The following is a 26435-nucleotide window of genomic DNA, read 5'->3' as shown; positions in this document are numbered from 1 at the left end:
AAACAAGATTTGGCCCTTCTCATACTATTCCCCCAACAAACTAACAAAATATGCAAAAAGGGGAATTGCCAACACTTCTCCTAGTCCTACTCTACTTTGTGAGCTGAATACAACAGCACCAATAGTAGCCAAAACTCTTCTCTTTCTCTAACTTTCTTCAAAATTTCAAAGAATTTCTGCAATTCTTTGATCAAGAATCCTACAATTCTCTTTTGGGTTTCTGTCTCTTCAATTTCAGGTGCCATTTTGTTTTCTCCTCTTTCCATTTCTTGTTTTTTTCCCACAGTTTTTAGGTGAAGTGTTAGGTTTGCTATTGTTTTGAGAATCTTGATACAATCTATACAATTGTGAGGTGATTTATTCTTATGGGGTTTGTGTAATGCTACTTAATAAAGACTGTATTTTTTTGTGTTCTTCTATTGCATTTACTCAATTTGTACTATTGTGAGGTTCTTTGTTCTTATGGGGTTGTTTTGTTTTTGGGTTTGTGTAATGCTATTTGATAAAGATTGCATTTTTTTTCTTCATGCTATTGAATTTTCTCAATCTATACAATTATAAGGTTCTTTATTCTTATGGAGTTGTGTTCTTAGTGAGTTTATGTAATGTTACTTTATAAATATTGCTTTTTATTTTCTTCCTGCTATTGAATTTTCTCAATCTATACAATGTGTGAGGTTCTTTGTTCTTATGGGGTTGTTTCTTTGTGGCTTTATGTCATGTTACTTAATAAAGATTGCTTTTTTTCCTTCTTCCTGCTATTGAATTTTCTTAATCTATACAATTGTGAGGTTCTTTATTCTTATGTGGTTTTTTTCTTTTTGGGTTTGTGTAATGCTACTTGATAAAGATTGCATTTATTTTTCCTGTAATTGAAGTTTCTCAATCTATACAATTGTGAGGTTCTTTATTCTTATGGGGTTGTTTTTTTTTGTGGGTTTGTAAATGTTACTCAATAAACATTGCATTTTTTCTTCTTCCTGCTATTGAATTTTCTCAATTTTATACAAATTTTATTTTTTTTGATAAAGGTAAAGTTATTTTCTCAATTTATACAATTGTGAGGTTCTTTATTCTTATGAGGTTGTTTCTTTTGTGGGTTTGTGTAATGCTACTTGATAAATATTGCCTTTTTCTTCCTGCTACTGGTTTTTTCAATCTATACACTTGTGAGGTTCTTTATTCTTATGGTGTTTGTTTTCTTTTGGGGTTGTGTAGTGCTACTTGATAAGATGGTCTTTCTTTTTATGCCAAGGGATCCCACAATTGCTACCCTTTGGGTGTGCACAGGGTAAACCCCGTTCATGTGCAATAGCTCGCAAACCACACAAGAGAGTTAAACCGCACTAGGCAACCCTGTGCAATGAGCTTGACCCAGAATGCAAGGGGTTTTGAACTTAAGACCTCCATTATGGGAATCCCAAGCCAAACCATCTAAGTTTTCTTCCTGCTATTGCATTTTCTCAAGCTATACAATTGTGAGGTTCTTTATTCTTATGCGGTTGTTTTCTTTTTGGTTTGTGTAATGCTACTTGATAAATATTGCCTTTTTCTTCCTGCTATTGCATTTTCTCAACCTATACAATTATAAGGTTCTTTATTCTTATGGAGTTAATTTCTTTTTGGGTTTGTGTAATGCTACTCGATAAAGATTGTCTTTTTTCTTCTAATTTCTGCTCTGCTGCTATTAGGGCTGTGTTAAACTTTGTGCTGTATTATACTCACTAAATCTGAAATTGTGGCACAGTTTTGGAGTTTGGTAACTCATATGTGTTAGTAAATTTTGATTATTGAGGACTAGAACCCCTTTTATAGCTACCAGTTACAAGCTTCCTTTAAACAGTGTGCGCTGTTTTTCCTGTTTTATTGATTGGCAGGGGCTGAAAGAAAAAACTGGACTGGAACTTCAGATATTATCTAGGAGGTCGATTATATTTTTTCTGGATTAATCAGAATAGTTTGAGTTTGAGTGTGGGAAAATTCTGTTATGGCTTGTACATCAGCTGTATTTATGCCTCCTGATACGCGACGGTCACGAGGGGTATTGACTATTCTTGGTGGTAGAGTTTGCCCTTTGAAAATTCAAGATGAGAAGATTGGATATCTGGGCGTTAATCAAAAGGGTACCTCAAGTTTGCCTCAATTCAAATGTTCAGCCAATTCCCACAGTGTCAATCAGTATCAAAACAAAGATCCCTTTCTCAATCTACATCCCGAAATTTCTATGCTCAGAGGCGAAGGTAACAATACAATGACTACCTCTAGACAAGAAAGCTCAAGTGGAAATGTCAGTGAGAGTTTGATGGATTCATCAAGATCGAACAATTTTAATGAGGCCAAAATCAAGGTGGTTGGTGTAGGAGGTGGTGGATCAAATGCAGTTAATCGCATGATTGAGAGCTCTATGAAGGGTGTAGAGTTTTGGATTGTAAACACTGATATTCAAGCAATGAGGATGTCACCTGTAAATCCTGAGCATAGACTGCCAATAGGTCAAGAACTCACAAGGGGACTTGGCGCAGGCGGTAATCCAGATATAGGGATGAATGCTGCCAATGAGAGTAAGCAGGCCATTGAGGAAGCAGTTTACGGCTCAGACATGGTTTTTGTGACTGTAAGTTCAACCTATGTAATAACTTTATTGGAAAAAGAAGTTTTGGGTTATATGAAATACACTTTATTCTTTCCTTTGTTTCGTTTCCCCTCTCATTTGTCAGAAACTTAGATTTCATAAACTATTGTATAGAAACTTCTAATTCTTTCTTTTATAGTAAAACTAAGTATCTTCTTTTCGTGAGACAATACTTTCCTTAGTTGCTCGGACCCCTTCAGTTTCGGTTCCGCACCCGTGTTGACACGACGTGGGTGTGGGATCTGTAGCGGATATGGTCAATTGATTTTGGGTATTTTGACCAAAATCGGATAAATTTGGGACAGATGCAATGATTTCTATAATCAAACCAAAAGCTAAGGTGAAATGAAGAAAATGGAATACCTTGTATATCGAAATTTCTATGTCAGTCTTTTTCCTTATATCTCCTTTTGGGATTCTCCTCTTGGTCAATATTTTCTCATCTGAAGACCTTGTATATTGACCACATAATATCTCATAATTTAGACATATAACCCTATTTTTAGATATTTATATTATTTTTAGTTGAATCCCCACATCTGTATCCATACTTGGACCCATGCTCCTGAATCTTAAAATTTAGACCATGGAGGATCCAACATCTAGATCCACACCCGTATTGAACACCCACACTCGAATCTGAACAACTTAGCTTCTTTCTGTCCATTGTGCAGAGCAGCTGAAAGGTTTTTTCTAGTTATAGTACCAGATTGAATTGGTTAAATAACATGCAGAATTCATATGTTAAATGTAACGTTATGTAATGAAATGCAGTTAAAGTATACTCACTTAAACCTGGCAACGCTCTTCCTCCCACCCCGTTTGCAAAATTTCTGAGCTCTTTCCCTGGACCATAAAGACACTTGATACAGTAAAGGATGACTGTTGGAGGAAAGTACACCTTAAATATGCTTTTTATAAACAAAGTTTAGTGTCTTTGGTGCTCATTAGAAAGATAGGTGTCACATTAGTCTGCTCCATCCCTTATAGCTTCTCTGATCTACCAACTTGAAAATGCTAATATTCAACCTGAAGCGTGTCTGACTGCCTATTGCCTTCGTATTGCATAAGCTAAAGGGTTAAGGAGAATTAGTAGAGGAAGGAATCATTTAGTTTTTGATATAAAACACGAGTATCTTAATAGCCATTAACACTACCAAAATAAATTTGAAGTATCTATTAATGGCTATTAATAGGCATTTTATATGTTTCTATGATTATGATTCTTTCAATAATTTTCTAAATATCTCTAACTTGTGACTTACATACTTTTTTTTTTAGTTTCTAAAGATCTAATTGTTCACAATTTTTTTTTAAGAATCAATATTTAAATTAACACCGAAAATTATATGTTTTGCCTTTCGTACTTCAAGCCGTACCTTCATTTCGGAAAGGAGGGAGAATTATATATCGTATTATTTTGTGAGGCAATGAGAAGATATTTCTAGTAACATAAGTTTCCAAATACGTGTGTAATTAGTATTCTTAGTTTAAAAGGAAAGGGTTGATACCAAGCAAAAAGGATCATTAGGTGAATCGGGAGCTGGAGAGAATAAATTTTGTTATGCTTAGCTTTTAAAATTGCAATCAGAAAATTGTTTTTGATTTATCTGATAGGACAAAAATAAACGATATTTCATGAGGAAGGATCTGGCGTATTGTATCATCCTTGCAAAGAGTTGATAAACTTTCAAAACAAAGCATGCTTAATTGAATGAGAGGCTATATTGGTACAAGCCTACAAGCGTAAATAGATGGTAACTAAAACGGTGCTTGTAGCATGGCTAGATCTTAGTATCAATCCAATACCAAGATATTTTGAACTTCAAATTATTTCCGGAAGTCACAATTAAGTTTCTTAATGTGAAGATACATTTTTAAGCATACTCATAAAAAGAGGATGTACCCAAGAATGTAATTCAAATTTCTCCCTTGGACTTTTGGTTCCAAGACTTTGTCAGATTGCATTAGCCTTATTAATCATCAACATGGTGCTATAAGCATCCAAGAAGGGCATCATATAGTACGCCATAAAAAAGTAAAAAGTGTATACCTACCCTTCATTCGAGATGGTATCAGGCCATTTCTTGGTGTAAGAGAGGAATCTAATCTCCCGTTCTTTTGGTTTTCGTGCCATGCTTATCATCCTTGAGAAGGAGTCCTTCCCCCTTGATATGGTATAAATGTCATTCAATCAGTTTTGTCAAAGGCGTGCTTGTTCAAAAACTGAAGCGAGGCTCAAAATGTGTTGAGCGCTTCGCCTCGTGTAATGTGCCCTTCAGTGTTGTCATCAAGGTTCCAAAGCATACTTTTTCTTGCCAATGAGCCTCTTCTGAAGAGGTGACACTAAGCAGTTGATATTTCACGTGATCATTTTTTTTTTCAATTTCTTTGTTCATATGTTTGTCTATATATATATATATATATATATATATATATTATATGTATGTATGTATATTTGTATGTTTCTCCCTTTGTGCCTTTTTTCATTAAAGCCCACACCTTATTTGTGCTTAATGCCCCAATGGACCCTTAGATCTTTTTTGTACTTTTTGCTTTTGATATCACTGCATTCAATACCAAGGATATATTTGCTTGAAAGTGCTGTAAAGCTAAATGTGGGATGCTTACGTGTTATTGTATGTAAATTAAAATTCCTCACATATCTTTGGAGTTTCCGGAGGCTTTATTCTCTCACTTTTTGTTCCTTCCTCATATGTGGGCTACAACATGCTATGTACAGGCTGGAATGGGTGGAGGAACAGGGACTGGTGCGGCTCCTATAATTGCAGGAACTGCCAAATCAATGGGTATCTTAACTGTTGGTATCGTTACAACCCCCTTTTCTTTTGAGGGACGAAGAAGAGCAGTTCAAGCCCAAGAAGGAATTGCAGCTTTGAGAGAAAATGTTGATACTCTGATTGTCATTCCAAATGACAAATTATTGACAGCTGTTTCTCCATCAACCCCAGTAACTGAAGCTTTTAACCTGGCTGATGATATTCTTCGGCAAGGTGTTCGTGGTATTTCTGATATAATTACGGTAAGTTTGTTGGTCACAGTCTTATCTTTCATTTTCTGTTTTCTGCTTGCATAGTGCCTATGATCCTAAGTAAGCATTTGCCTGATAATGCTTTACGTCTAGGATCTTACTTTTATATGCATCACCAGGATGTGTTATGTTTGTTCTATGCTTTGAAGGGAAATCTTAAGCTATACACAGGTGAAGTATAAATCTCTAGATTTCCTCGCGCCTTAGTGTAAAACAAAGATGTATAACAACAAAAATAGCAACATACCCAGCGTAATACTACAACTGGGATTTGGGGAGGGTGGTGTTTCCGCAACCTTACCCCTACCTTGTGAAGATAGAGAGGGTGTTTCCGATAGACCCTCGGCTCATGATAAGGTAAAAATCATTGTAGTAAATATAAACAATGCAATTGAAAGTTAGAACTGATCTTACATGTGTTTAAGCAAGATAGGAGAAATAAGAACTAAGAATTGGTTATGCCACCACACATTGCCAATCTAAGGATTTGTATCGAAATAGATTAGGTGTTAAATGATACCTTATGTATTTCGGATGGAATATATAAAAAAGCATATGCATTTCTATGGAATAATTTAGTTATAGGTCTAAAGTGTATTAGGGAGCACAATATTAAGTTGTAATGTATGCACTATGTGAATTTAGTGTTATTGGGCATATAATTGTGATATTGCTTAAAAGGAAATCTTGAAAATAACACTGAAAGTGATGAAGATGATGCCTAAAAAGGGAAGTAATTAGTTTAACAACTTTAATCAAGCTAATCAAGGTTAAAAAGTAGCAATAAATGTAACTAATTAGAGGTGTAAAATCTTCTTATAAGGTTTTATTGAGCTGGAATTGTCGAGATTTTTTTCTTGAATCACATTAGGAGAAAATGATGTGAATACAACTTTAAGGGGGTGCCATTTAATGAAGCCTGGCTCACAAATGCTGATTGCCCTCGTCTCTTTTTAGTGTTTTTGACCTTGATATTAGTAAGTGGAAAGGGCAATTCCCGCATACGACCCACACCCACCGATTTGTTAGCACTCATTTGGTACGTTATCAATAATGTAAAATGATAGTACATTTTGTGAGAAAACAAGAGTTTGAGAGAGAACCAGATTGATTATTCCCACAAGCTATTGAGGTTTAAATAGCTAAGTTTACATGTCTTATAAAGGAAAGGAAATCGATACACATTAATACCTAATTAAAATAGGAGTAAATCAAGCTACCTACTATATTTGCACATATGCTATAGAATAGTTTTAGGACTCTTAACACTCCCCCTCAAGTTGATGCATACAAAATTACAAATTAGATGTACCAAGCTTGTTACATATATAACTCGTTTGGGACCGGCTAGGGACTTGATGAATATGCTTGCAAGCTGATGACTTGACCTCACAAACCTTGTGATGATGTCTCCTGAGAGTACATTTTCTCTGGCAAAATGAAAATCGATCTCTATAGCATATGAGTAAATATATCTCCCAAGATTGCTAAGAGGCCCCCTCGACCTTGTAAGAGCTTAACATTTGAAACCATTGGAGAATTATAGGCCTACAATTTGTCATCCCTGTCTCTTCAAGAATATCAAGTGCATATTTCCTCTGTGAAATGACAATTTTTGATTTGGATTGAGCAACATCAATGCCCAAGAAGTACCTCAATCGACTAAGATCCTTAGTCTGAAAGTGCTGGAAAAGGTGATGTCTGAATTCGGTAATTCCCTCATCATCATTACATGTGATAAATGTGTCATCAATGTACACTACCAAATACATGCACAAACATGGAGCGGAGTGACAATAGAACACAAAATGATCAGCTTCACTTCGTACCATGCCAAACTCTTGAATAACCATGCTAAACTTCCCAAACCATGCCTGAGGAGACTGTTTCAAGCCATAGAGTGCTCGTTGTAGTCTCCACACCATGTTACTAACCTCCCTCGGAGTAAAAAAACCAGATGGTTGTTTCATATATACCTCATCTTCGAGATCTCCATGAAGAAAGACATTTTTGATATACAACTGGTAGAGAGGCCAATGACGAACATTAGCCATGGATAAAAAGAGATGGACTGAAGTAATCTTGGCCACATGAGAGAAGGTATCACCATTGTCAAGACCAAAAATCTGTGTATAACCCTTGACCATTTGTTGAGCTTTTAGGTGATCAGTCTGTCCATTGGGGCCAACCTTCATTGTATATACCCAACGACAACCAATTGTAGATTTATTTGGAGGTAGAGGAATAAGCTCCCAAGTACCACTAGATCGTAAGGCAGGCATCTCCTCAATCATAACTTGTTGCTGGTTTGGATGAGAAAAAGCTTCACCTATAGTCTTAGGAATAGACACAAAGGATGGTGATGTTACAAAGGCAGTATGGGCCGTTGACAAACCATGATAGCTCAAACAATAGGGTTACGAGTAGAGCGATTACCTTTTCGAGTGTCAACGGAAGAACTCTTTGTAGACAAGTCCTCAGTAGGCAAGGATTTTGGTGAAGGGTTTGAATCATTTGGGCGCAGACGACGATGATAGGTCAATAGTGGTGGAGGTGCAAAAGAGGAAGATGGAGTTATAGAAGATGAGGTGGAAGGGTAGACTATGGTGGGATCTCCAAAAGATGGAATTGGTAGAACCTCATAAATGCCTAATTGTTCAACAGGTGAGGATGTGAAGTAGGGCTGACCTTCAAAAAAAGTAACATCAACGGACTTAAGGTATTGCTGGAGGTGAGGTGAGAAACATCGATATCCCTTCTGTACTTTTGAAAAACCAAGAAAGACACATTTAAGAGCACAAGGAGCTAATTTGTCTTTTTCTGGAGTGAGTATATGGACAAAGCATGTGCTCCCAAAGACACGTGGTGGAAGAGAAAATAAGGGTGATTGGGGAAATAAAACAGAGTGCGGAACCTGATTTTGAATAGCAAAGGAAGGCATACGGTTAATCAGATAACAAGAGGTGAGCACTGCATCCCCCCAAAAATGCAATGGAACATTTGCTTGTATGAGAAGAGTGCGTGCAGTCTTAACAATATGCCTATTTTTTCTCTCTGCAACCCTATTTTGTTGTGTAGTATAAGGACAAGATGTTTGATGAAGAGTTTCATGGGAAGACAAAAATTGTTTAAATTGAGTTGATAAATATTCACGCGCATTATCACTACGAAAAGTGCGAATAGAAACACCAAACTGAGTTTTTACTTCATCACAAAAAGTTTGAAATATGGAAAATAATTCAGAAAGATCTTTCATTAAGAACATCCAAGTGTACCTTGAGTAGTCATCAACGAAAGTAACAAAATACTTAAAATCCAATGTAGAACTAATTCTACTAGGACCCCAAATATCATAATGAACTAAATGAAAAAGAGACTCCTCACAATTATTAGGACTACGTGAAAAAGTAGCTTGGGTGTGCTTCCCCAATTGACAGGACTCACAATCTAACTTAGACAATTTGGACAAGTTAGGTACCATCTTTTGAAGTTTGGATAAACTAGGGTGTCCTAATCGTCTGTGGATTAAATCTGGAGAGTCAGATATTGAACAAACTGTAGTGGATCTATGAGAATTGAGATAATAAAGTCCATTTGACTCATGCCCTTCTCCAATCATCCTTCCCGTACAGAGGTCTTGTATAACAAAGAAGTCACTAAAGAATGAGACGAAACAATTTAAAGTCTTAGCCAAACGACTTATTGACATGAGGCTAAAGGAACAACCAGGGACAAGACAAACATTATTCAGAGTCAAGGAAGGTAAGGGATTGGCTTGACCGATTCCGGTTGCCTTGGTTTGAGAACCATTAGCTAACCTAATTGTGGGAAGGGACCAAGAGTAAGTAATATCAGACAATACAAATTTGTTACCAGTAACGTGGGAAGTAGCGCCTGAGTCCATGACCCAACAACCATGTGTGGTGGATTGTGAGATACAAGTAGCAGGATTAACATGATTACCATTTTGGGCAACAGAAGCTATTGATGAAGATGTCTGCTTACTCGCCTGGTACTGAAGAAAGTCATTGTATTCTATCTCAGACAAAGAGACCAGTCGATTGGTTGGATTACCAGTGGATTCAGTTTGAGGGTTGTTGGAGCCCATTAATTTAGTGCCAAACATGTCGAATCCAAGAGACATGAAAACAGATCTATTAGTGTAAAAAAAAAACGCGAATTCCAGAAAAGCACCTGAAGAATAGATTGGAAAAACTGCTTGTTGTCTCGCTGGAAAATTAGATCTGGCCGCTGGAAAGTGATTGAAATTAGTAAAGAAATTAAATGGGTAGGGTCGGAATGTTGCAACGAATCTACTGAAAAAGGGATCTGCCGGAAAAGTGGTCGGAAAACATCACAAACGAGGATTCCGATTGTAATGGTGGTACTGATATATGCAAAGTACCCCTGGAGAATGTCGAAATTGTGGAGCAATGGAGGTTTTGCTGGAAAAACGCTCAACAATTTTGTTCCCTTATTTTATTCATGTTTCCTCACTAAAGAAAACTCTAATAGAGAATAAGAGTTTGAGAGAGAATTCACCTTGATTATTCCCACAAGCTATTGGGGTTTAAATATCTGAGTTTACGTGTCCTAAAAAGGAAAGGTAATTAATACCTAATTAAAATAGGAATAAATCTAGGATTAAATCAAGCTACCTACTATATTTACATATACATATATACTATAGAATATTTCCAGGATTTTAACACATTTTATCAAAAAATAAAAGAAGTAAAATGATGGCTCATTTATCACCACAAGCTTCTGAATCTTACCATATGATCCTCTTACTACTTCCAAGGCAAATGAGGCTCATAAGTATCACTCCCCTTAGGAGGATAACTCCATGTACTCTTCATGCGTTCATCTTCACTTAAATGCATCTGAAGTTATGGACCTTAATGTAGCAAATACATGTCAATTTTCTATATTTGGCATATTCTTTCCTTCTGCATAAATTGGATTTTCTTTCCAAAGTGCATTCTTTTGCTAAGTGGGTGAATATCAAGGCTTGTATTTATTTATCCATGATATATCTGGCATGAATTACAGATTCCCGGGCTAGTAAATGTGGATTTTGCTGATGTGCGTGCTATTATGGCAAATGCTGGGTCTTCTTTAATGGGAATAGGAACTGCTACGGGTAAGTTCAAAAAGCCATTTGATGGTTGTTGGCACTAAGCCATTTCTCTTTGTTGGTTCCCTTTTAACTCATAATGTCATGTGATTTTAAAGTCTCTAGGTTATGTGATGACGTGGCTTAATGAGACACACATACAACCTACATGGCTAAATCATTATTTATGCGAACCTCACAAGACATTAAATAAAAAAAAACTATGTATTGTTACTGATAAAAAGGGCGTATGCAGCCTCACCCAAGGGTGTGGCCTAGAGGTCTCAGGTTCAATTCTCAGTGGAGCCAAAAACATTAGGTTATTTCTTCCCATCTGTACAAGCCTCGGTGGATAGAGTTCCCCAGTATTTGTGCTGGTGGGAATTAGTTGAGATGTGCGCAACATGGTGTGGACGCTATGGTTATCACAAAAAATGGACATATGCAGCTGTCAGAATTTATCCATGTTGTCTAAATTTATATGCTTTTACTTAATAAAAGTTATCCACCAGTTGACTAAAATATTGTATTCTGTTAAAGTCTAGTGTAAAATATTAGTCGTGCCTGTGCCTATCACTACATATTTTGCACCAGTTCCATTTTTCTTGTGCAAAAGTGCAGTCCTTGACATATTTCAAGGTTTATTTTTTTTGAGAAAGGTAACATTTACTTCTATATATCCACAGGTATACTACATCAAAGTGTACTTACATCAGCCCTAAGATCTTCTAGTTACAGCCAGTCAATAACATTAGAAACATCTTCAGAATTTCCTATTACTACTTGCTTACACCAAAAATAATAAAGACCTAGGCAGTTAATCTTTATCTTCTGAATATTGTTGTTCTTTCCTTCAAAACATCTTTGATTCCTTTTATTCCAAATTGTCCACCAAATGCATGCTTGGACAATCCTCCATCTCTCCTCCTTTTTTCCTGCATTTCCATCACTATTCCAGCATTTTAGAACTTCTGTGATTCTCCCTGGTTTTGTCCACTTGATCTTCCTCTTGTGAATGAACATCTGCCATAATTGATCTGTCCATTTGCAGTGTAAAAAGAGATGGTTGACTGTCTCCACCTGTTCTTCGCATAAATAACATCTAGAGCAAAGGTTGTGTTTCTTCTTGTTCAAGTTTTCATGTGTCAAGACTTCCTCCTTTGCCAAAAGCCATGTGAAATAATTCACCTTGTATGGGATTTTTGTTCTCCAGATCATCCTCCAAGGCCATCCTGCTTGCTGCTCTTCAATAGGTCTCAATTCTCGATATGCAGATCTTACAGTGAACTCTCCCTTTCTCTCCCCTTTCCATATCAGTCTATCTTGCTCTTCTGTTAGATTGGTAGCCCTAGCCATTGTGTCATGAAATCTTGCTATGGATGTTATTTCCCAGTCATTTAAGTTTCTTCTCAGATGTAAATTCCACCCTTGTCCTGTCCATCAGTCTTCCACCGATGCTTCCTGTGCTTGACTTAGACTATGTAGCTCAGGGAATGCTTGTTTGAGTGTCTCTTGTCCGCACCAGATGTCATTCCAGAAGGCCACTTTTTCTCCATTACCAACCTTACATTTTGTTCTATCTTTGACCAGTAGCCATAAGTTCCTGATTGATCTCCATACACTACAATCATAAGGGCTGGTCCCCCCCCTGTCATCCACTTGTCCTCCATGCCATATTTTGCTGTTATTACTTTCTTCTATAGAGATACTTCTGGTGAGGCAAATTTCCACAACCATTTCATCATCAAGCTCTTATTCTGCGTACTCAGATCTCTGATGTTTATTCCACCCCCTCTCTTGCTAACTAGCAACTCCTCCCATTTGACCAAATGATACTTCTTCTTATCTTCACTGCCTTCCATAGAAAGTTCCTCCTAATTGCATCTAACCTCTTGGTTACTTTGGCTGATATAGGGAATATTGACATCATGTATGATGGCAAGGCATCCAGGACACTATTAACTAGAGTTAGTCTGCTACCTGAGGATAGATATTGACATTTCCAGTTCACGAGCTTCCTTTCACACTTTTCAATTACACCACTCCATATTCCACTTGATTTGCTCTTAGCCCCCAAAGGCATTCCCAAGTAGGTTGTTGGTAGTTCACCTACTTTCCCTCCAAGCTTGTAAGCTAAGTCCTCAATATTTGGTATTGTGTTTACTGGATAAATGATTCTCTTGTTCCAGTCTACGTGCAAACCTGACACAGCCTCAAAAATATTTAAAATGACTCCCAAAATTAGCTTGTGCTCCTTTACAGCTCCACAAAATACAAAAGTGTCATCTGCATACTGTAGATGAGTGATCTCTAGAGTTTCTTGTATTCTCCCCTATTTTGAAACCTCTGATCCAACCATTTGCTCTTGCAGTCTGGAATAGGTTGCGCAACCCCTCCATAGCCAAGATAAAAAGAAAAGGAGATAGGGGGTCCCCTTGTCTCAAACCCCTGTTTGATGGGAAAAACCCATATGCAATGTCTGATCCACTTTAACCATCTTTGACCAAAACCCATCCTCTGCATCATCTTCATCAAAAAGTTCAATTCAGGTGATCATATGCCTTCTGGATATCCAGCTTGCATAGGATCCCTGGTTGTTTATCCTTTTTCCCGGAATCAACACATTCATTGGCTATCAACACTGCATCCATGATCTGCCTTCTCTTGATAAAGGCCATTTGTTGCTTGTTCACGAGCTTATGCATCACCTTCTTTAGTCTATCAGCCAAAAGTTTTGCAATTATCTTGTAAACTCCCCCCACTAAACTTATTGGTCTAAAGTCATTAAGTTCTTCTGCCCCTATCTTCTTAGGTATCAAAGTCACAAAAGTAGCATTTATACTCTTCTCAAACACTCCTTCCACATAGAAGTTTTGAACTGCTGCAACCAATTCTGTTTTGATGATATCCCAACACTGTCTAAAAAAAATCCATTGAAAAGCCATCCGGGCAAGGGGCTTTGTCCCCCGCACATGCTTTGATGCATTCTAGAATTTCCTGAGCTTCAAAAGGGGCCATCAGTTGGTTGTTGTCATCTTCATCAATCATAGGACACTCCCTCATTTCCAATTCTGGCCTCCAATCCTCAGTTTCAGAGTGATCTCTCTTTGAATTTCAGCAGGTTCAGTTAGTAACTCTTCCCTGGCTTTGATTTTATCAGTAGTGTTGACTCTTCTGTGTGAATTTGCTACCTTGTGGAAGAAATTGGTATTCCTGTCCCCCTGTCTAAGCCAAACTGCCCTAGATCTCTATCTCCATGCTGTTTCTTCATTTTTGACTATTTCTTCCAACTCAGTGGTAAGAGCTAATATGGAAACTATCTCCCCTTCCTCCAAAATTCTCTGATCCTGTATCCTTTCAAGTTCTGCTAATTGATTGAGTACAAGTTGCTTTTGTTGTTTCAGATTCCCCAGACTGGTCTTGCTCCACTCTTTCAACTTTCTTTCAATGCCCTCAGCTTTGCTACCAGTATAAAATCTGGTTTTCCCTGGAAATGAAAAGACCCCCACCATCCCTTTACTCTTGTCATTGAGATTTTTTGTAGTCAGCCACCAATTTTCGAACTTGAAATATGATTTGGTTGACCCCCATTCTTCACATTGTAGCATCAATGGGGAATGATCAGAGACAATTCTCTGCAGAATAGACTGCTTGATATTCCTGAATTTTGTATCCCAATCTTCAGAGATCATGAACCTGTCTAGTCTTGCTGCTGTGGAATGTCTTTCACCTTTCCTCCGTGTGAACTCTCCCCCTACTAAGTCTAAGTCCATTAATTCCATGTCTTCAATGAACTCTGAAAGATCTGTCATTGACCTGCTGATTCTACTGCAGTTGAACTTCTCAGAAGGATATCTCACTGTATTGAAATCCCCGCATAAGACCCAAGGACATGTAAATAGACCTCTAGCTGCCCCCACTTCCAACCAAGTTTCTTCCCTTTCAACTCTGTCATTTTGGGCGTAGACTCCTGTTAGGTGCCATTTTAAATCCTGGTTTTTGCCAGAGAAACAACAACTGAGTATGCTCCCACACTACTTACTTCCCCTTCCCATATTCTTTTATCCCACATAATTAGTATGCCTCCCCTAGTCCCACTAGCTTCTAGTTGCACATAATCTGCCCATCTACTACCCCAAATTTCTTTAACTATGTTTGCAATCTCCCTCTCCAGTTTTGTCTCTTGAAAACACACAACATCTGCTTTCCAGATTCTTAACATATTCCTGAGCATACACCTTTTCTTCCCACAATTCAGTCCCCTCACATTCCAGGAAACAATGTTTAAATTCATTGATCCATGATGGACAAATACCCCCCTTTCTTCTTGCATGTTGACTGTTCACTCTGTTTCCCCTTACTTTCTCGCTTATTACTGTCAATTTTCATCAATAATTCCTTCGCTCTCTCCTCACATCCTTTGAAATTAACCCCAAATTCCGAGCTCAGTTTGATTATATTTTGTTGTATCCATTCTGAGGTGCTCAGTGTGTTGTAGTCTTCCTCTGGGAATTGGATACCCAGTGGAATAACATCCTCTGCTCCTCCATTTGTATTCTCCTCTGCCAATGATTGTACCATTATCGCTGTACTTTTCTCCCCCAAATCTTTCTTATATTTTCCAGGCATGTCTACCATATGTCTCGCAACTTCCAGTTTCCCATCGTCCCTATTCCATGGTGTAATCTGGCTTTGAGCTTTATTTTCCTTCGTTTGTTGTAACAATCTAAACTGAAATAACAAATAAGCTCAAGGCTAATTTCCTGAGAAGTTTTTGAGGTGCGCGTATGCAGCCTCACCCAAGGGTGTGGCCTAGAGGTCTCAGGTTAATTCTCAGTGGTGCCAAAAGCATTAGGTTATTTCTTCCCATCTGTACAAGCCTTGGTGGATAGAGTTCCCAGTATTTGTGCTGGTGGGAATTAGTAGGTACCCCATGGAATTAGTTGAGATGCGCGCAAACTGGTAGGGACACTATGGAGTTCTTTTTTCATCTGTATAGAGACTTACTGAAATGTGGAAGTTGAGGCGAAATGAAGGTCATGTTCAGTAGACAAAATATTTTGCAATTCAAGGAATTTCATTTAATAACAAAGAGAACTGGCTGCTGCAGATAACCGGAACAATTTCGTGTGATATTTCAGAATTTCCATGTAAAAGAGGAAATATGTATCTATTTCAATCAGTTATGAATGCATACAGAACATAAGAGATCAAAGGAGGGGGTTGGATTCTTAAAATCTCAACTAGTTTCCCATATCGGTCCCTATAAATAAATGTGAGATTACGATAGGCCATAGGGATAGAGCAAATTATTTTTTCTGATGCTGCAGCAGGTGGAGGAGCAGCCATCTGAAGGTGGTTCTGGACGCCGATTCGCGGTTTGCACCGCCACTCGCCCTTTCATCCTCCACTTTCTCCCCTTCAGAGCTCGCAACCTCCATCTTTGCACCGCCTGCGTACTGGACTCCTACCCCGTTTCCTTCTGTCCCATCTGCTTTGATGTCTTCCTCCACAGTCCTCCTCCCCCTCACCTCCATCTCCGATGCTCAAAATGCATCTCTATCTCACTCCTCTCTTGTGTCTCTGATGCTGCTTCCTCCTCCCCTAGTTACTTGTGCCCTCCTTGTTCTAACCCTAATTTTACTTTCTTCCATGTCACTCCCAATCCTGCTAATAACGCCATTGAAATCAATCTCCATTTGGCTAAACAGTTGGTTGCCGCTGCTACCATTGCTTCTGAGTCTATCCACAATGTTGCTGTTATGGCCAGGATAAACACCGACATTAGGGTCCAGGAAGCTCTGTCAGCTAAGGCCGAAGCTGCCCAAGTTTTGGATAGGTTAAAGAATTTGTTGGACAACCAAGATCATTAATTTGGTTCCAATTTCTCGTCCACACTTGTTTCTAATACTCTAGGTAACGACACAGGGGGAAAAAGATAAATGAAGCAAAAGGATGCTCCTCTCAATAGATGCAGATGATTGTGATACCCTTGATGCTTAGCTTAAGTAGTTTCAATTCTAAAACAATGCTGTATAAGATTTTTCTTTTTTCTTTTTCTGTTGTGTGGCTGCTGGCATCTTGCAACTTCGCTCTATTTTTGAATGCTCAGCTATTTCAGGGGATGCTTTTTGGCGAATAGAGGAATTGGAATTATTCATTCAACTATATCTCACTTACTGTTAATGCCTCTCTTTCAATGTCGAGTTGTATATAATTTTTTATTTCAATATGGTATGCTCAAATTATATCTTTTCTGTTGTTAAGTTCTCTTTGACACATCTTGGGTTTACTATCCAAGGTAGTGTAGAGACTGACGATGATGTCACACATCATATTCGTGTAGGGTGGATGAAATGGGGGATCACATTTGGAGTCTTGTGTGATAAGAAGGTGTCTTCAAAACATAAATGCAAGTTCTATAGAGTGGTGTTAGACCAACTATGTTGTATGGAGCGGAGTATTGGTCAGTCAAGAACTCTCACGTTTAGAAGATGAAAGTTGCGGAAATGAGGACACTGAGATGGATGTGTGGGCTTACTATGAGAGATATGATTAGAAATGGAGATATCTAGGTCAAGGTGGGAGTAGGATCAATGGAGGACAAACTGCGGAAATTGAGACTGAGATGGTTTAGGATGTAAAGAGGAGATATATGGATTCCCCAATACGGAGGTGTGAGAGGTTGGCTATGGATGGTTTCAAGAGAGGTAGAGGTAGGCCGAAGAAGTATTCGTGAGAAGTGATTAGACAAGACATGTCTCAGCGTTAAATTACCGAGGACATGACTTTAGATGAGTCTTAGGAGGCTATAAAGTACATAAATTAGGGTAGAAAGCTAATAGGCAGTTGAGTGTTGTCTCACTTACCCTTCCATAGTAATAGTTGTAGCATTGCTCTTAATAGTTTCTTGTTCTTCATTTTCTATTACTATCTGTTATTTCTTGTACTTCAATCATAATATTATTTTGTCATAATTGCATTAGATTTGATGTTTGCCAAGAGTCTTTTTCCTCCACCTCCTCCCCCCCTCCCCCCCCCCCCCCCCCAAGTTATTGGGCTTGTATGTTAGTGTAGGGTTAAGATGAGACTTGGAGAACTTGTTTACATCTCCGATTTGTCTCAATGGTATTGAGGCGTAGAAGTTCAATAAATCCAATTTCTACAAAAAAAGATGTAGAAGACGAAATTACCCACCAAGTTAGAAACTAAAATAGAAGAGTTCTTCATTACTAAAAGACAATAGCATAGCCACTGTAAACCAACAATGAGGTCTGGGGAGGATAGTGTGTACGCAGACCTTACCCCTACCTTGGGAGGTAGAGAGGTTGTTTCCAATAGACCCTCAACTCAAGAAAAAGCATAACAAAGTAGTCTGATTAAATAAGTACTAGAAGTGAAGAGGCCACGGCAAAATACTAAATTTTAAAAGTATCTAGCTGATCATTTTATAAGTTGGAATGTTCAATTGACAGATGATTTTAAATGTCTATGAAGTGAATTGAAATATTTAGTAGTAAATTAAAACTAAATTTTATTGTCCGTGTGTTATGCTTCAAATTCTATTATGTCTAGATTAATGATATAGACTGCGAGTCAATTCAAATATTTGAGATCTTTTCCTTTGAATAAGACCTTAATTTCAGTGACGATTTCAATAAATGCACATTCACTCACTTACGCTAACACACACACACACATAAAATACCAGAAATCATCAAGTTACGGTATTACTAGATTTTAAAAGAACACAAAGTCAGTTATATAAGATGGGGTACTTATTTTATCAACAAGACAAACAGTTTTCTCAATACAATTCTTATTTATTTCAAATGTCTGTGGAGAAAACACGTTTTATACGAGCTCTTTTATATCGAAAAAATGGTTATGTGACTGATCATATTGTCTTGAGTTCTTGAATTATTCCTAAGTAGATTAAAAAACATACTATTGTGATATAACAAAAGTGGATATCCAGTTTCACCGATACACTGGCTACAAATTATTAAACATAACTGAAGAATATTATTTGTTCCAAAACCACATACTATGTAATTTGGGTAAACCCATTTTCAACCCGCCCATTAATGACCCAATCCATTTTTTACCCGCATGAAATATGGGCGGGTTGGGTATTGACCCATATTTGCTCAACCCGTTTCCAACCTGCCCAAATTTGACCCAACCTGCCCATTTGCCACCACTAGTTTATACCAAGAATCTTCCTTAAGCTCACTTTTATCCTAGTTATGGTTGAGCTAACCAAATGAAGGGAGAGTGAAATCAACAAGGATCGTGGTGCCTGTGTGCAGACAATTCAGATCTTTTGGCTCAACGAGCTTCTGCTAAAAGAAACATTTGCCAACTGAAACACCATCCATTAAGGCAGAGAACCATGGGGTGGGGTGGGGGGAGACTTTTGGCCTTCATGGAGGGAGAAAAGGGTTCCATATTCATGGCTCGAGGTTCTGAGGGAGTTATAGCCTTCCATCCCAATATGCTATGAAGAGAAATCTAAGCATACATCTGAAGAAAAATGGTAGCCCGGTGCACTAAGCTCCTGCCATGCACTGGTCCGATGAAGGGCCGGACTACTAGGTGGGTTTATTGTATGCGACCTTACCTTGCATTTCTGCAAGAGGCTGTGTCCATAGCTCGTACCCATGACATGATCCCCTTCAGTCTAAGCAGATATCTCATTGACATAAATAGCTGCTTGTAGAAATTTCAAATAGTGAACCCATAGTGTTTTGTCATGTTTCCTTTAAAAAAATTGAATATAATCTAAAAAGTAACATCTTTATCTGCTGATGTTTCCATTAGGGAAATTGGAAAATAAATTCTTCTGACTGAACACATCTGACATGTTTCTGTGAGTTACCTCCTATTATTGGATGCTATTTGGCTGCAGATTTAAGATTTCTTTCAATTCAGTCACTTGCTGACAATAGTGATTGATGGTCCATTTCTTGCTGGACCCCTTCTTACTTCTGGCTTTTCTTTTTGTGGAAGGTAGAAACTCTATGCATTTTTCTACGTTGTTTTGGCTATTTGAAAATATTTCATGTCCAATGTACAACAACATATTCAGTGTAGTCCCACAAAGTGAGGTCTGGGGGAGGGTAAAGTGTACGCAGACCTTACCCCTACCTTCAAAGGTAGAGAGGTTGTCTTCAATAGACCCTTAACTCAAGGAAAACAGTCCCAAAATAGAAGTAACAAAAGTACAAAAAACAACAAATAATAACAAAACCATACGTTAGTCGAGGTATTAAGGAATCAATAGATATTAACATCAATCGATGGACAAGAAACTACAGGAGCAATACTACAACTACTAATATGAATGGATAGCAAGACAATGCACTACTACCTACTACCCTAATCCATGACCTCCACCCCCTCCCATCTAAGGTCATGCCCTTGGTAAGCTGAAACTGCGCCATGTCATGTCCAATGTAAAGCACATAAATCTCATCTGTAACTCCAGCAGGTTCGCATGCAAAATATGCATATCAAGATTTCATATATGTATATTGTCCATGTATGGTTTTGTGCATCTCCCTAATAGTTGGATTTAGTAGTGAGGCTATTGCTAACAAGTATTTTTATTTTTTTTTGCGAGAATGGATTGATATGTTGATGCTGCTACTAACTAGTCAAGATGAAAATTGATATTGTTTGTTGATATTACAGGAAAGACCAGAGCAAGAGATGCAGCATTGAACGCCATTCAATCTCCTCTGCTGGACATTGGTATAGAGAGGGCTACTGGAATTGTGTGGAATATAACTGGTGGTAGTGATCTAACATTATTTGAGGTACCCAACTATTTTTTATCTTGCTCTCTCTCTCTCTTCCCATACACTTACTAATCATCCGTAGGATGCACCTGAGCACCTCTTGTTGACTGAAAAAGGCAGACATATATTACATAATGTAGAAAAGATTTCGGCAGTAGATGCCTTTTAATTTTTTCAGTGTAGAGATTTTTCTATTGAAGATGGCATATATGAATGTGTGAATTTCCTTGTGTGGTTGTTTCTTACGATGACAATAAGAGAGAAACTTTATCTAAAGGCACATGAGGGTTGTAAAAAGATCAAATTACCTATGCTTCTGGTCTATCCTGCTTGCTTATCTGCTGTTTCTCAGCATTTATGCATGCCAATGTTGTCATTTTTAAGTGCGCTTAAGCCTTGAAGCGAGGCGCAAAACATGTTGAGCGCTTCGCCTCGCTCTATGCACGTTTCAGTGTCATCATCAAGGCAAGCTTTTCCTTGCCAGTGAGAGTGAGTGTAATCCTGAAGATGCGACACTAAACAATTGATATTTTGCGTTATTTTTTTAATAAATTTCTTTGTTCATATATTTATTATTCATGCTTGTGATTATTAATCTTGGACTACACATACATATTTGTATTTTTCTCCATTGCTCCTTTCTTCAATAAAGGCCACACTTCACTTGTGCTTAAAGCCTTAAAGGACCTTAGAGCTTTTTTACTCTTTTCACTTTTGATAAAACTGATGCATGCACACCAAATGTATGCTTGTTTTAGGCATCAAAATCATGTCAGACAGCAGTTGGACATGACCACACCTGCCAAGTTGGAGTTCCAAACTTCTCTAGATAATTTTTGGACCCTTCGGCCCCTAAGTTAGACTCTGAAAGGGATGTGAAGATTATAAGTTGTTATCCAATTTAATGAAGCTTTTAAACCAAAATATAATTTCCAGAAGTGAAAAATTGCATATTGTATGCTATAAAAACAAGTTATAATGTTAAGTTTGTAGACTTCCTATGAGAATCACAGCATTTGAACAAAACTTTTAAATGTAAGGAAGAAAATTGTTTTCATGTCTGCATTTGAACAAAACTTATTAATGCAAGGAAGAAAATTGTTTTCATGGCTTCTAGGTAATAATATATCTTGAAACTCTTGATCTTATGTTAGATAGAGACAATTGTATGCAAAGCAGTCTTTGTATCTTCAGTTGAAATATGTTGTTAATAGTTTATGATTTTGGGGTCATATTTAAGCCTTGACCAGAATTATGTACAAATTTAAAATATCTATACGAGTGAATTTATGTTCTGATTTTCGAAGTGTCTTTATGTCTGATCCTCTCGTGTACCCAACATAGGTGTCCTTGGCCATGTCGCATAGCTCAGCAGTGATGATCATTGTTTTCTTAAATTTGGACCAGATACCAATTTATCATTATAACGTCATTGTAGTGGTGATTGTGCCATATTTTCTCTATTATCAGTTTCAAAGCCTTCCTGACCTCCAAGTTTGCAGAAAGTTAATTGTTTTTTCTTAGTATAATAAAAAGCTTTCATAGTATGCATTTGGTATTTTATGTTTGTGAGCATTCCTGGGATGATGCTAATTTCTGACTTATCTGATTCGCGAAGTCAGCTCTCATATCCTTGCATGTCCTCTTTGCACTTTTTTAGGTAAATGCTGCAGCAGAGGTTATATATGACCTTGTGGATCCAAGTGCTAACCTCATTTTTGGGGCGGTGATAGACCCATCGATAAGTGGACAGGTATGTTCGTATATCTCACTAGGTTACGATATTCCTTCGTTGACGTGATTCTTTACAGGTCTTGACATGCACTGAAGCTAAAAAGTATTGACTAATTCCAAAGCTTCTTATTAGACAGTTGAAAGATTGAGCAGTTATGTCATAAATTGGGAAACTGATCTTTAATTTAATCAGAGATGAGAAAGAATAAAGAGTTGGCTGCATTATATAATATTAGAGTTAATGGTCAAAAATACACCGGAAGTATCACATTTTTGCAAGTTTCATACCTGAACTACCAGGTGTTTGCATTGCGTTTCCTACCTGAACTATCACCAGCTATTTATAAAAACACAAGGTAGGGTAAGGCTGCGTATACACCACCCTCCCCAGACCCCACTTGTGGGATTACACTGGGTATCTTGTTGTTGTTTTTGTATCTAGTTAGGATTAAGGCTTTGTTGTTTTTACAATTGCATTAGATTTGATGTTTGCCAAGAGTCTTTTTCCTCCACCTCCCCCCCCCCCCCCCCCCCCCCAAGTTATTGGGTTTGTATGTTAGTGTAGGGTTAAGATGAGACTTGGAGAACTTGTTTACATCTCTGATTTGTCTCAATGGTATTGAGGCGTAGAAGTTCAATTGGACTTCCGTCGAATTTACATTTTGCAGCATGGTCAGTCTCATCATTATCCATGTGATGCAGGTCAGCATAACGCTAATTGCCACTGGTTTCAAACGCCAAGAAGAAAGTGATATGAGGCCCCTTCAGGTATTCCTCTCTTCCACCCTCTCCCTTCACATCTACACTACATGTGAAAATCTTTGGTTTTGACGATCATTTTATGATACACATTCCACGATGTTCGACTAACAGGGAAACCAACTAACACAGGGAGATGCTTCACTTGGAACTAACAGACGACCTGCGTCCTTTTTGGAAGGTGGTTCAGTGGAAATTCCTGAGTTCCTCAGGAAAAAAGGACGATCGCGCTATCCAAGAGCTTAAGTTAGTCCTTCATTTTCCTGCATGTATAGTACTTCCCTTTTTCTTCTTGTTCTCCACAGAGTTCCATCTCTATCTTTCAAAGTGATACATATGCGCTATACGTACAGGATCTTGGTTATGCATCAAGTTTATCTCATGGAAAAACCATTGTCCATCTCGTTTTTCTTAATAATAATGTATCGTGCCTATACATGTTAGTTTGCTAGTGAGTGTAATAAGCTGGAGATACTATCAAAGGTAGACAATTAGGAGCACAATCAGTCTGGTTTCACCTTGTGATCTGTAAAATGTTGCTGTAAAGTTGATATCTGGAGATGAACTTTTGCACATATATGTGATTTAGGATCAGTTTTGAACTTGTTCATCAGCTTACACCCCGCGTGGATAAGTATTTAACATCTTTTTGGCAATGGTAGGGGTAAGGTCTGTGTACACTCTGGCTTATCACATTGGGTGTAAGACCAAAATATTTGGAGGACTCTTTTGTCAAATCCAAAATTTTGTCTTACTTAGAATAGATTGTCGATTCAAAGGGTGATCTGAAATTTATTTTCATATTTATAGTTAGTTCATTTCTAGTTCGCGGTTCTAGCTTCAAATTAGGTTTGTGATTGTTTATTGATGGTATTGTCACCATCATCAATATCAATCTCATCGAGAAGAGAAACTTTAGATGCACCAAGAAGATTTTTACTTTTCTTCGTTGGTTGGTTAATCGGTCATTTTTTCTTTATAATATAGATTAATTACATGAAAGGGGAGATGATTGATAAGTTTATTTGTATCCAATGTATCTATTGAAATCGTCGCTGAATTTAAGGTCTTATTCAAAGGAAAATATCTCAAATATTTGAATTGACTCGCAGTCTATATCATTAATCTAGACATAGTAGAATTTGAAGCATAACACACGGACACTAAAATTTAGTTTTAATTTACTACTAAATATTTCAATTCACTTCATAGACATTTAAAATCGTCTATCAATTGAACATTCCAACTTATAAAATGATCAGCTAGATACTTTTAAAATTTATGTGTCACATTAACGTTGAGTGTTCACGAGATGGATTGTGATGACTAAATATGCATTCTCAAAATTGAAGTATTTAAGTCCGTTGGGATGTGTTTATTTATATATTATGTCAAACTCAAACTTTTACAAAATTGACCCAAAAAAAAATGAAAAAAAAGAATTTATACTTGTCTTTTCAATTTCCACAAGTGGCTTTGACATGACAACACAAACTTATTCTTATGTATACATATTATATAATATATAAAAATGTTTCGACGTGACTTATGATCAGATGATTGAAATTCTTTTATTTTTAATTAGAGATCTTGAGTTAGGAGTGCTATTATTAGAAATTAACCTTGCAATATACTTATTCGGACTTAGTGAAATTTTAATATGAATACTGAACCACGAATGAAAATCGAAAAAAGTATATATAGAGATGTAAATTCTAAAAACTATGAATATTTGATGTGACAATTTGATAATAGGCCCACAATTATGGACAAGCCCATGTGGGATGCATAGTAGTGCAATGACTTGACAAAGAAAAGTGGTGACCCTCACAAAAAACCAAAAAAATAAAAATAAAAATTAATTTCTTGGTACAAAATCCAAGATTAAAAGAGGAAAAAAAAAAAGAATCTACACAGCTGGTTATTCTTCTAGGATCGTGATGAGATGGTAAGTACATGTTATATTTCATCGTTTTGGATTTAAATTTTGAGAATGGAAACTCTGCTTTATTCTTCAAAGGCTTTTCAGCGAAGGTCGGATAATCAAATTTCAAAATAAATAAAAAATAAAAAAAGATTTATTGTAAATGTTGATCTTTCTCTTACTAAAAATAAATAAATTAATTTTTCCTTTTATGTTATTTTTCTTGTTTTTAGTTGGATAGTTTTTTCACTATTATGATGTTGAAATTGATTTGAAAATCCAAAATGGTACATACAAAAACTAAAATGACAAGAATATTTTGTTTTTTAGGGTACAAAATTATTATTTTTACATGCCATATCATTAGTTGAGTTGATACAGACAAAGTGAATAATTAAAAATGTTTTTTCGTGTAAAAAGAAGAAGGAAAGATCCGGTTATATGACACATCAAATAATTAATTTTAATTTGTATAATATATTTTTAGAAGCTCGATGAAACGACATAAATGAAAAATAGAAGATTTTTATAAAATTATTTTTGTCTAGTTTAGTTGTAACTAGTCATAGAAAATGATTTTATTATAAAAAGATAAGAAATACAGGTTGAAATTATTACAAGTAATATATTACTTTCAGTTGGTAGAATTTATTCCATAAAAAAACATGATTTTTTAATCGTACAATAGCTCATCTCCAAATGTGGTGGAAACAATAAAATTCTTCTATCTTCGATAAGAAAGATAGAAGAATTTTAAGTTAGAAAGCAATTAGGCTTTGATAAATTTTATATAACGCGAATTTAAATCAATTAGATCATATAGTTGATTCTGAATATCAATAATTAACCAATACTAATCAAGGTAAAAGCAGAGTGAATTTTTTATATTAAAAAAATATCTTCTCACACACCCTTCCAAACTAGTCTCCATCTCATTAAATGATTGATACAACTACCACACGATCAACACCTATAGCTGTGAATCACACACATCACATATTTCTCGAGACAGATTTAAAATTTAAATTTTAAAATCATTTATTTTAAAATTTTAAGTGTTAAATTTATAAAATTATGCATTCTTACTTGTTATTTGTTAGTTTATGAATTTATATTTCATGTTAAAAAAGTTATATTCATATAAATTCAATATCATAATATTGTATCCGCGATTCATTCTAGATATGACCAATAAACTTAGAAATAATTCTATTCCCTACCCCACCCTCTACACACAACAAAAATCAATGTCAACCTCACAATCCTTCAAAAACCCACTGGCCAAAATCTAGTAAAATTTTGCTCCTAGATTTATGTTTTGCGTTAGAAATATTTAATTCTATGAATTGACATCGCAAAGTTACATGTACCTTTGAGTCTCGTATATAAAATTATATATTTTCATTGGCCAA

At 36.7% G+C, this 26435-nt stretch overlaps 2 protein-coding genes across 5 annotated transcripts; both read left to right on the top strand.

Annotated features, from left to right (window-relative positions):
* On the top strand, positions 1-23654 carry LOC125825035 (cell division protein FtsZ homolog 2-2, chloroplastic-like). 4 transcript variants are annotated; one of them, XM_049504386.1, is made up of 8 exons: positions 1-124; positions 1878-2614; positions 5376-5675; positions 10740-10830; positions 20500-20624; positions 22267-22359; positions 23043-23108; positions 23214-23654. In XM_049504386.1, exons 2-8 carry the CDS (start codon positions 1988-1990, stop codon positions 23343-23345), a joined length of 1434 nt encoding a protein of 477 aa, XP_049360343.1. In that variant the 5' UTR covers positions 1-124; positions 1878-1987; the 3' UTR covers positions 23346-23654. The 4 variants fall into 4 exon arrangements, with proteins under 4 accessions (XP_049360343.1, XP_049360350.1, XP_049360356.1 ...); XM_049504393.1 differs by having other exon boundaries at positions 41-238; XM_049504399.1 differs by lacking the exon at positions 1-124 and adding an exon at positions 295-352.
* LOC125825271 (uncharacterized) lies at positions 16125-17003 on the top strand. The gene has a single exon (XM_049504625.1). The coding sequence runs from the start codon at positions 16125-16127 to the stop codon at positions 16674-16676; it is 552 nt and encodes a 183-aa protein (XP_049360582.1). The 3' UTR covers positions 16677-17003.
* Positions 23655-26435: the final 2781 nt, after the last annotated feature.

Source organism: Solanum verrucosum, unplaced genomic scaffold (assembly GCF_900185275.1).
Source record: "Solanum verrucosum unplaced genomic scaffold, falcon-dt-bn FXZP01000125.1, whole genome shotgun sequence".
Classification (NCBI taxonomy): Eukaryota; Viridiplantae; Streptophyta; class Magnoliopsida; order Solanales; family Solanaceae; genus Solanum; species Solanum verrucosum.
The sequence above is the reverse complement of the archived record's forward strand: the minus strand, read 5'-3'. Positions and strand labels throughout refer to the sequence as shown.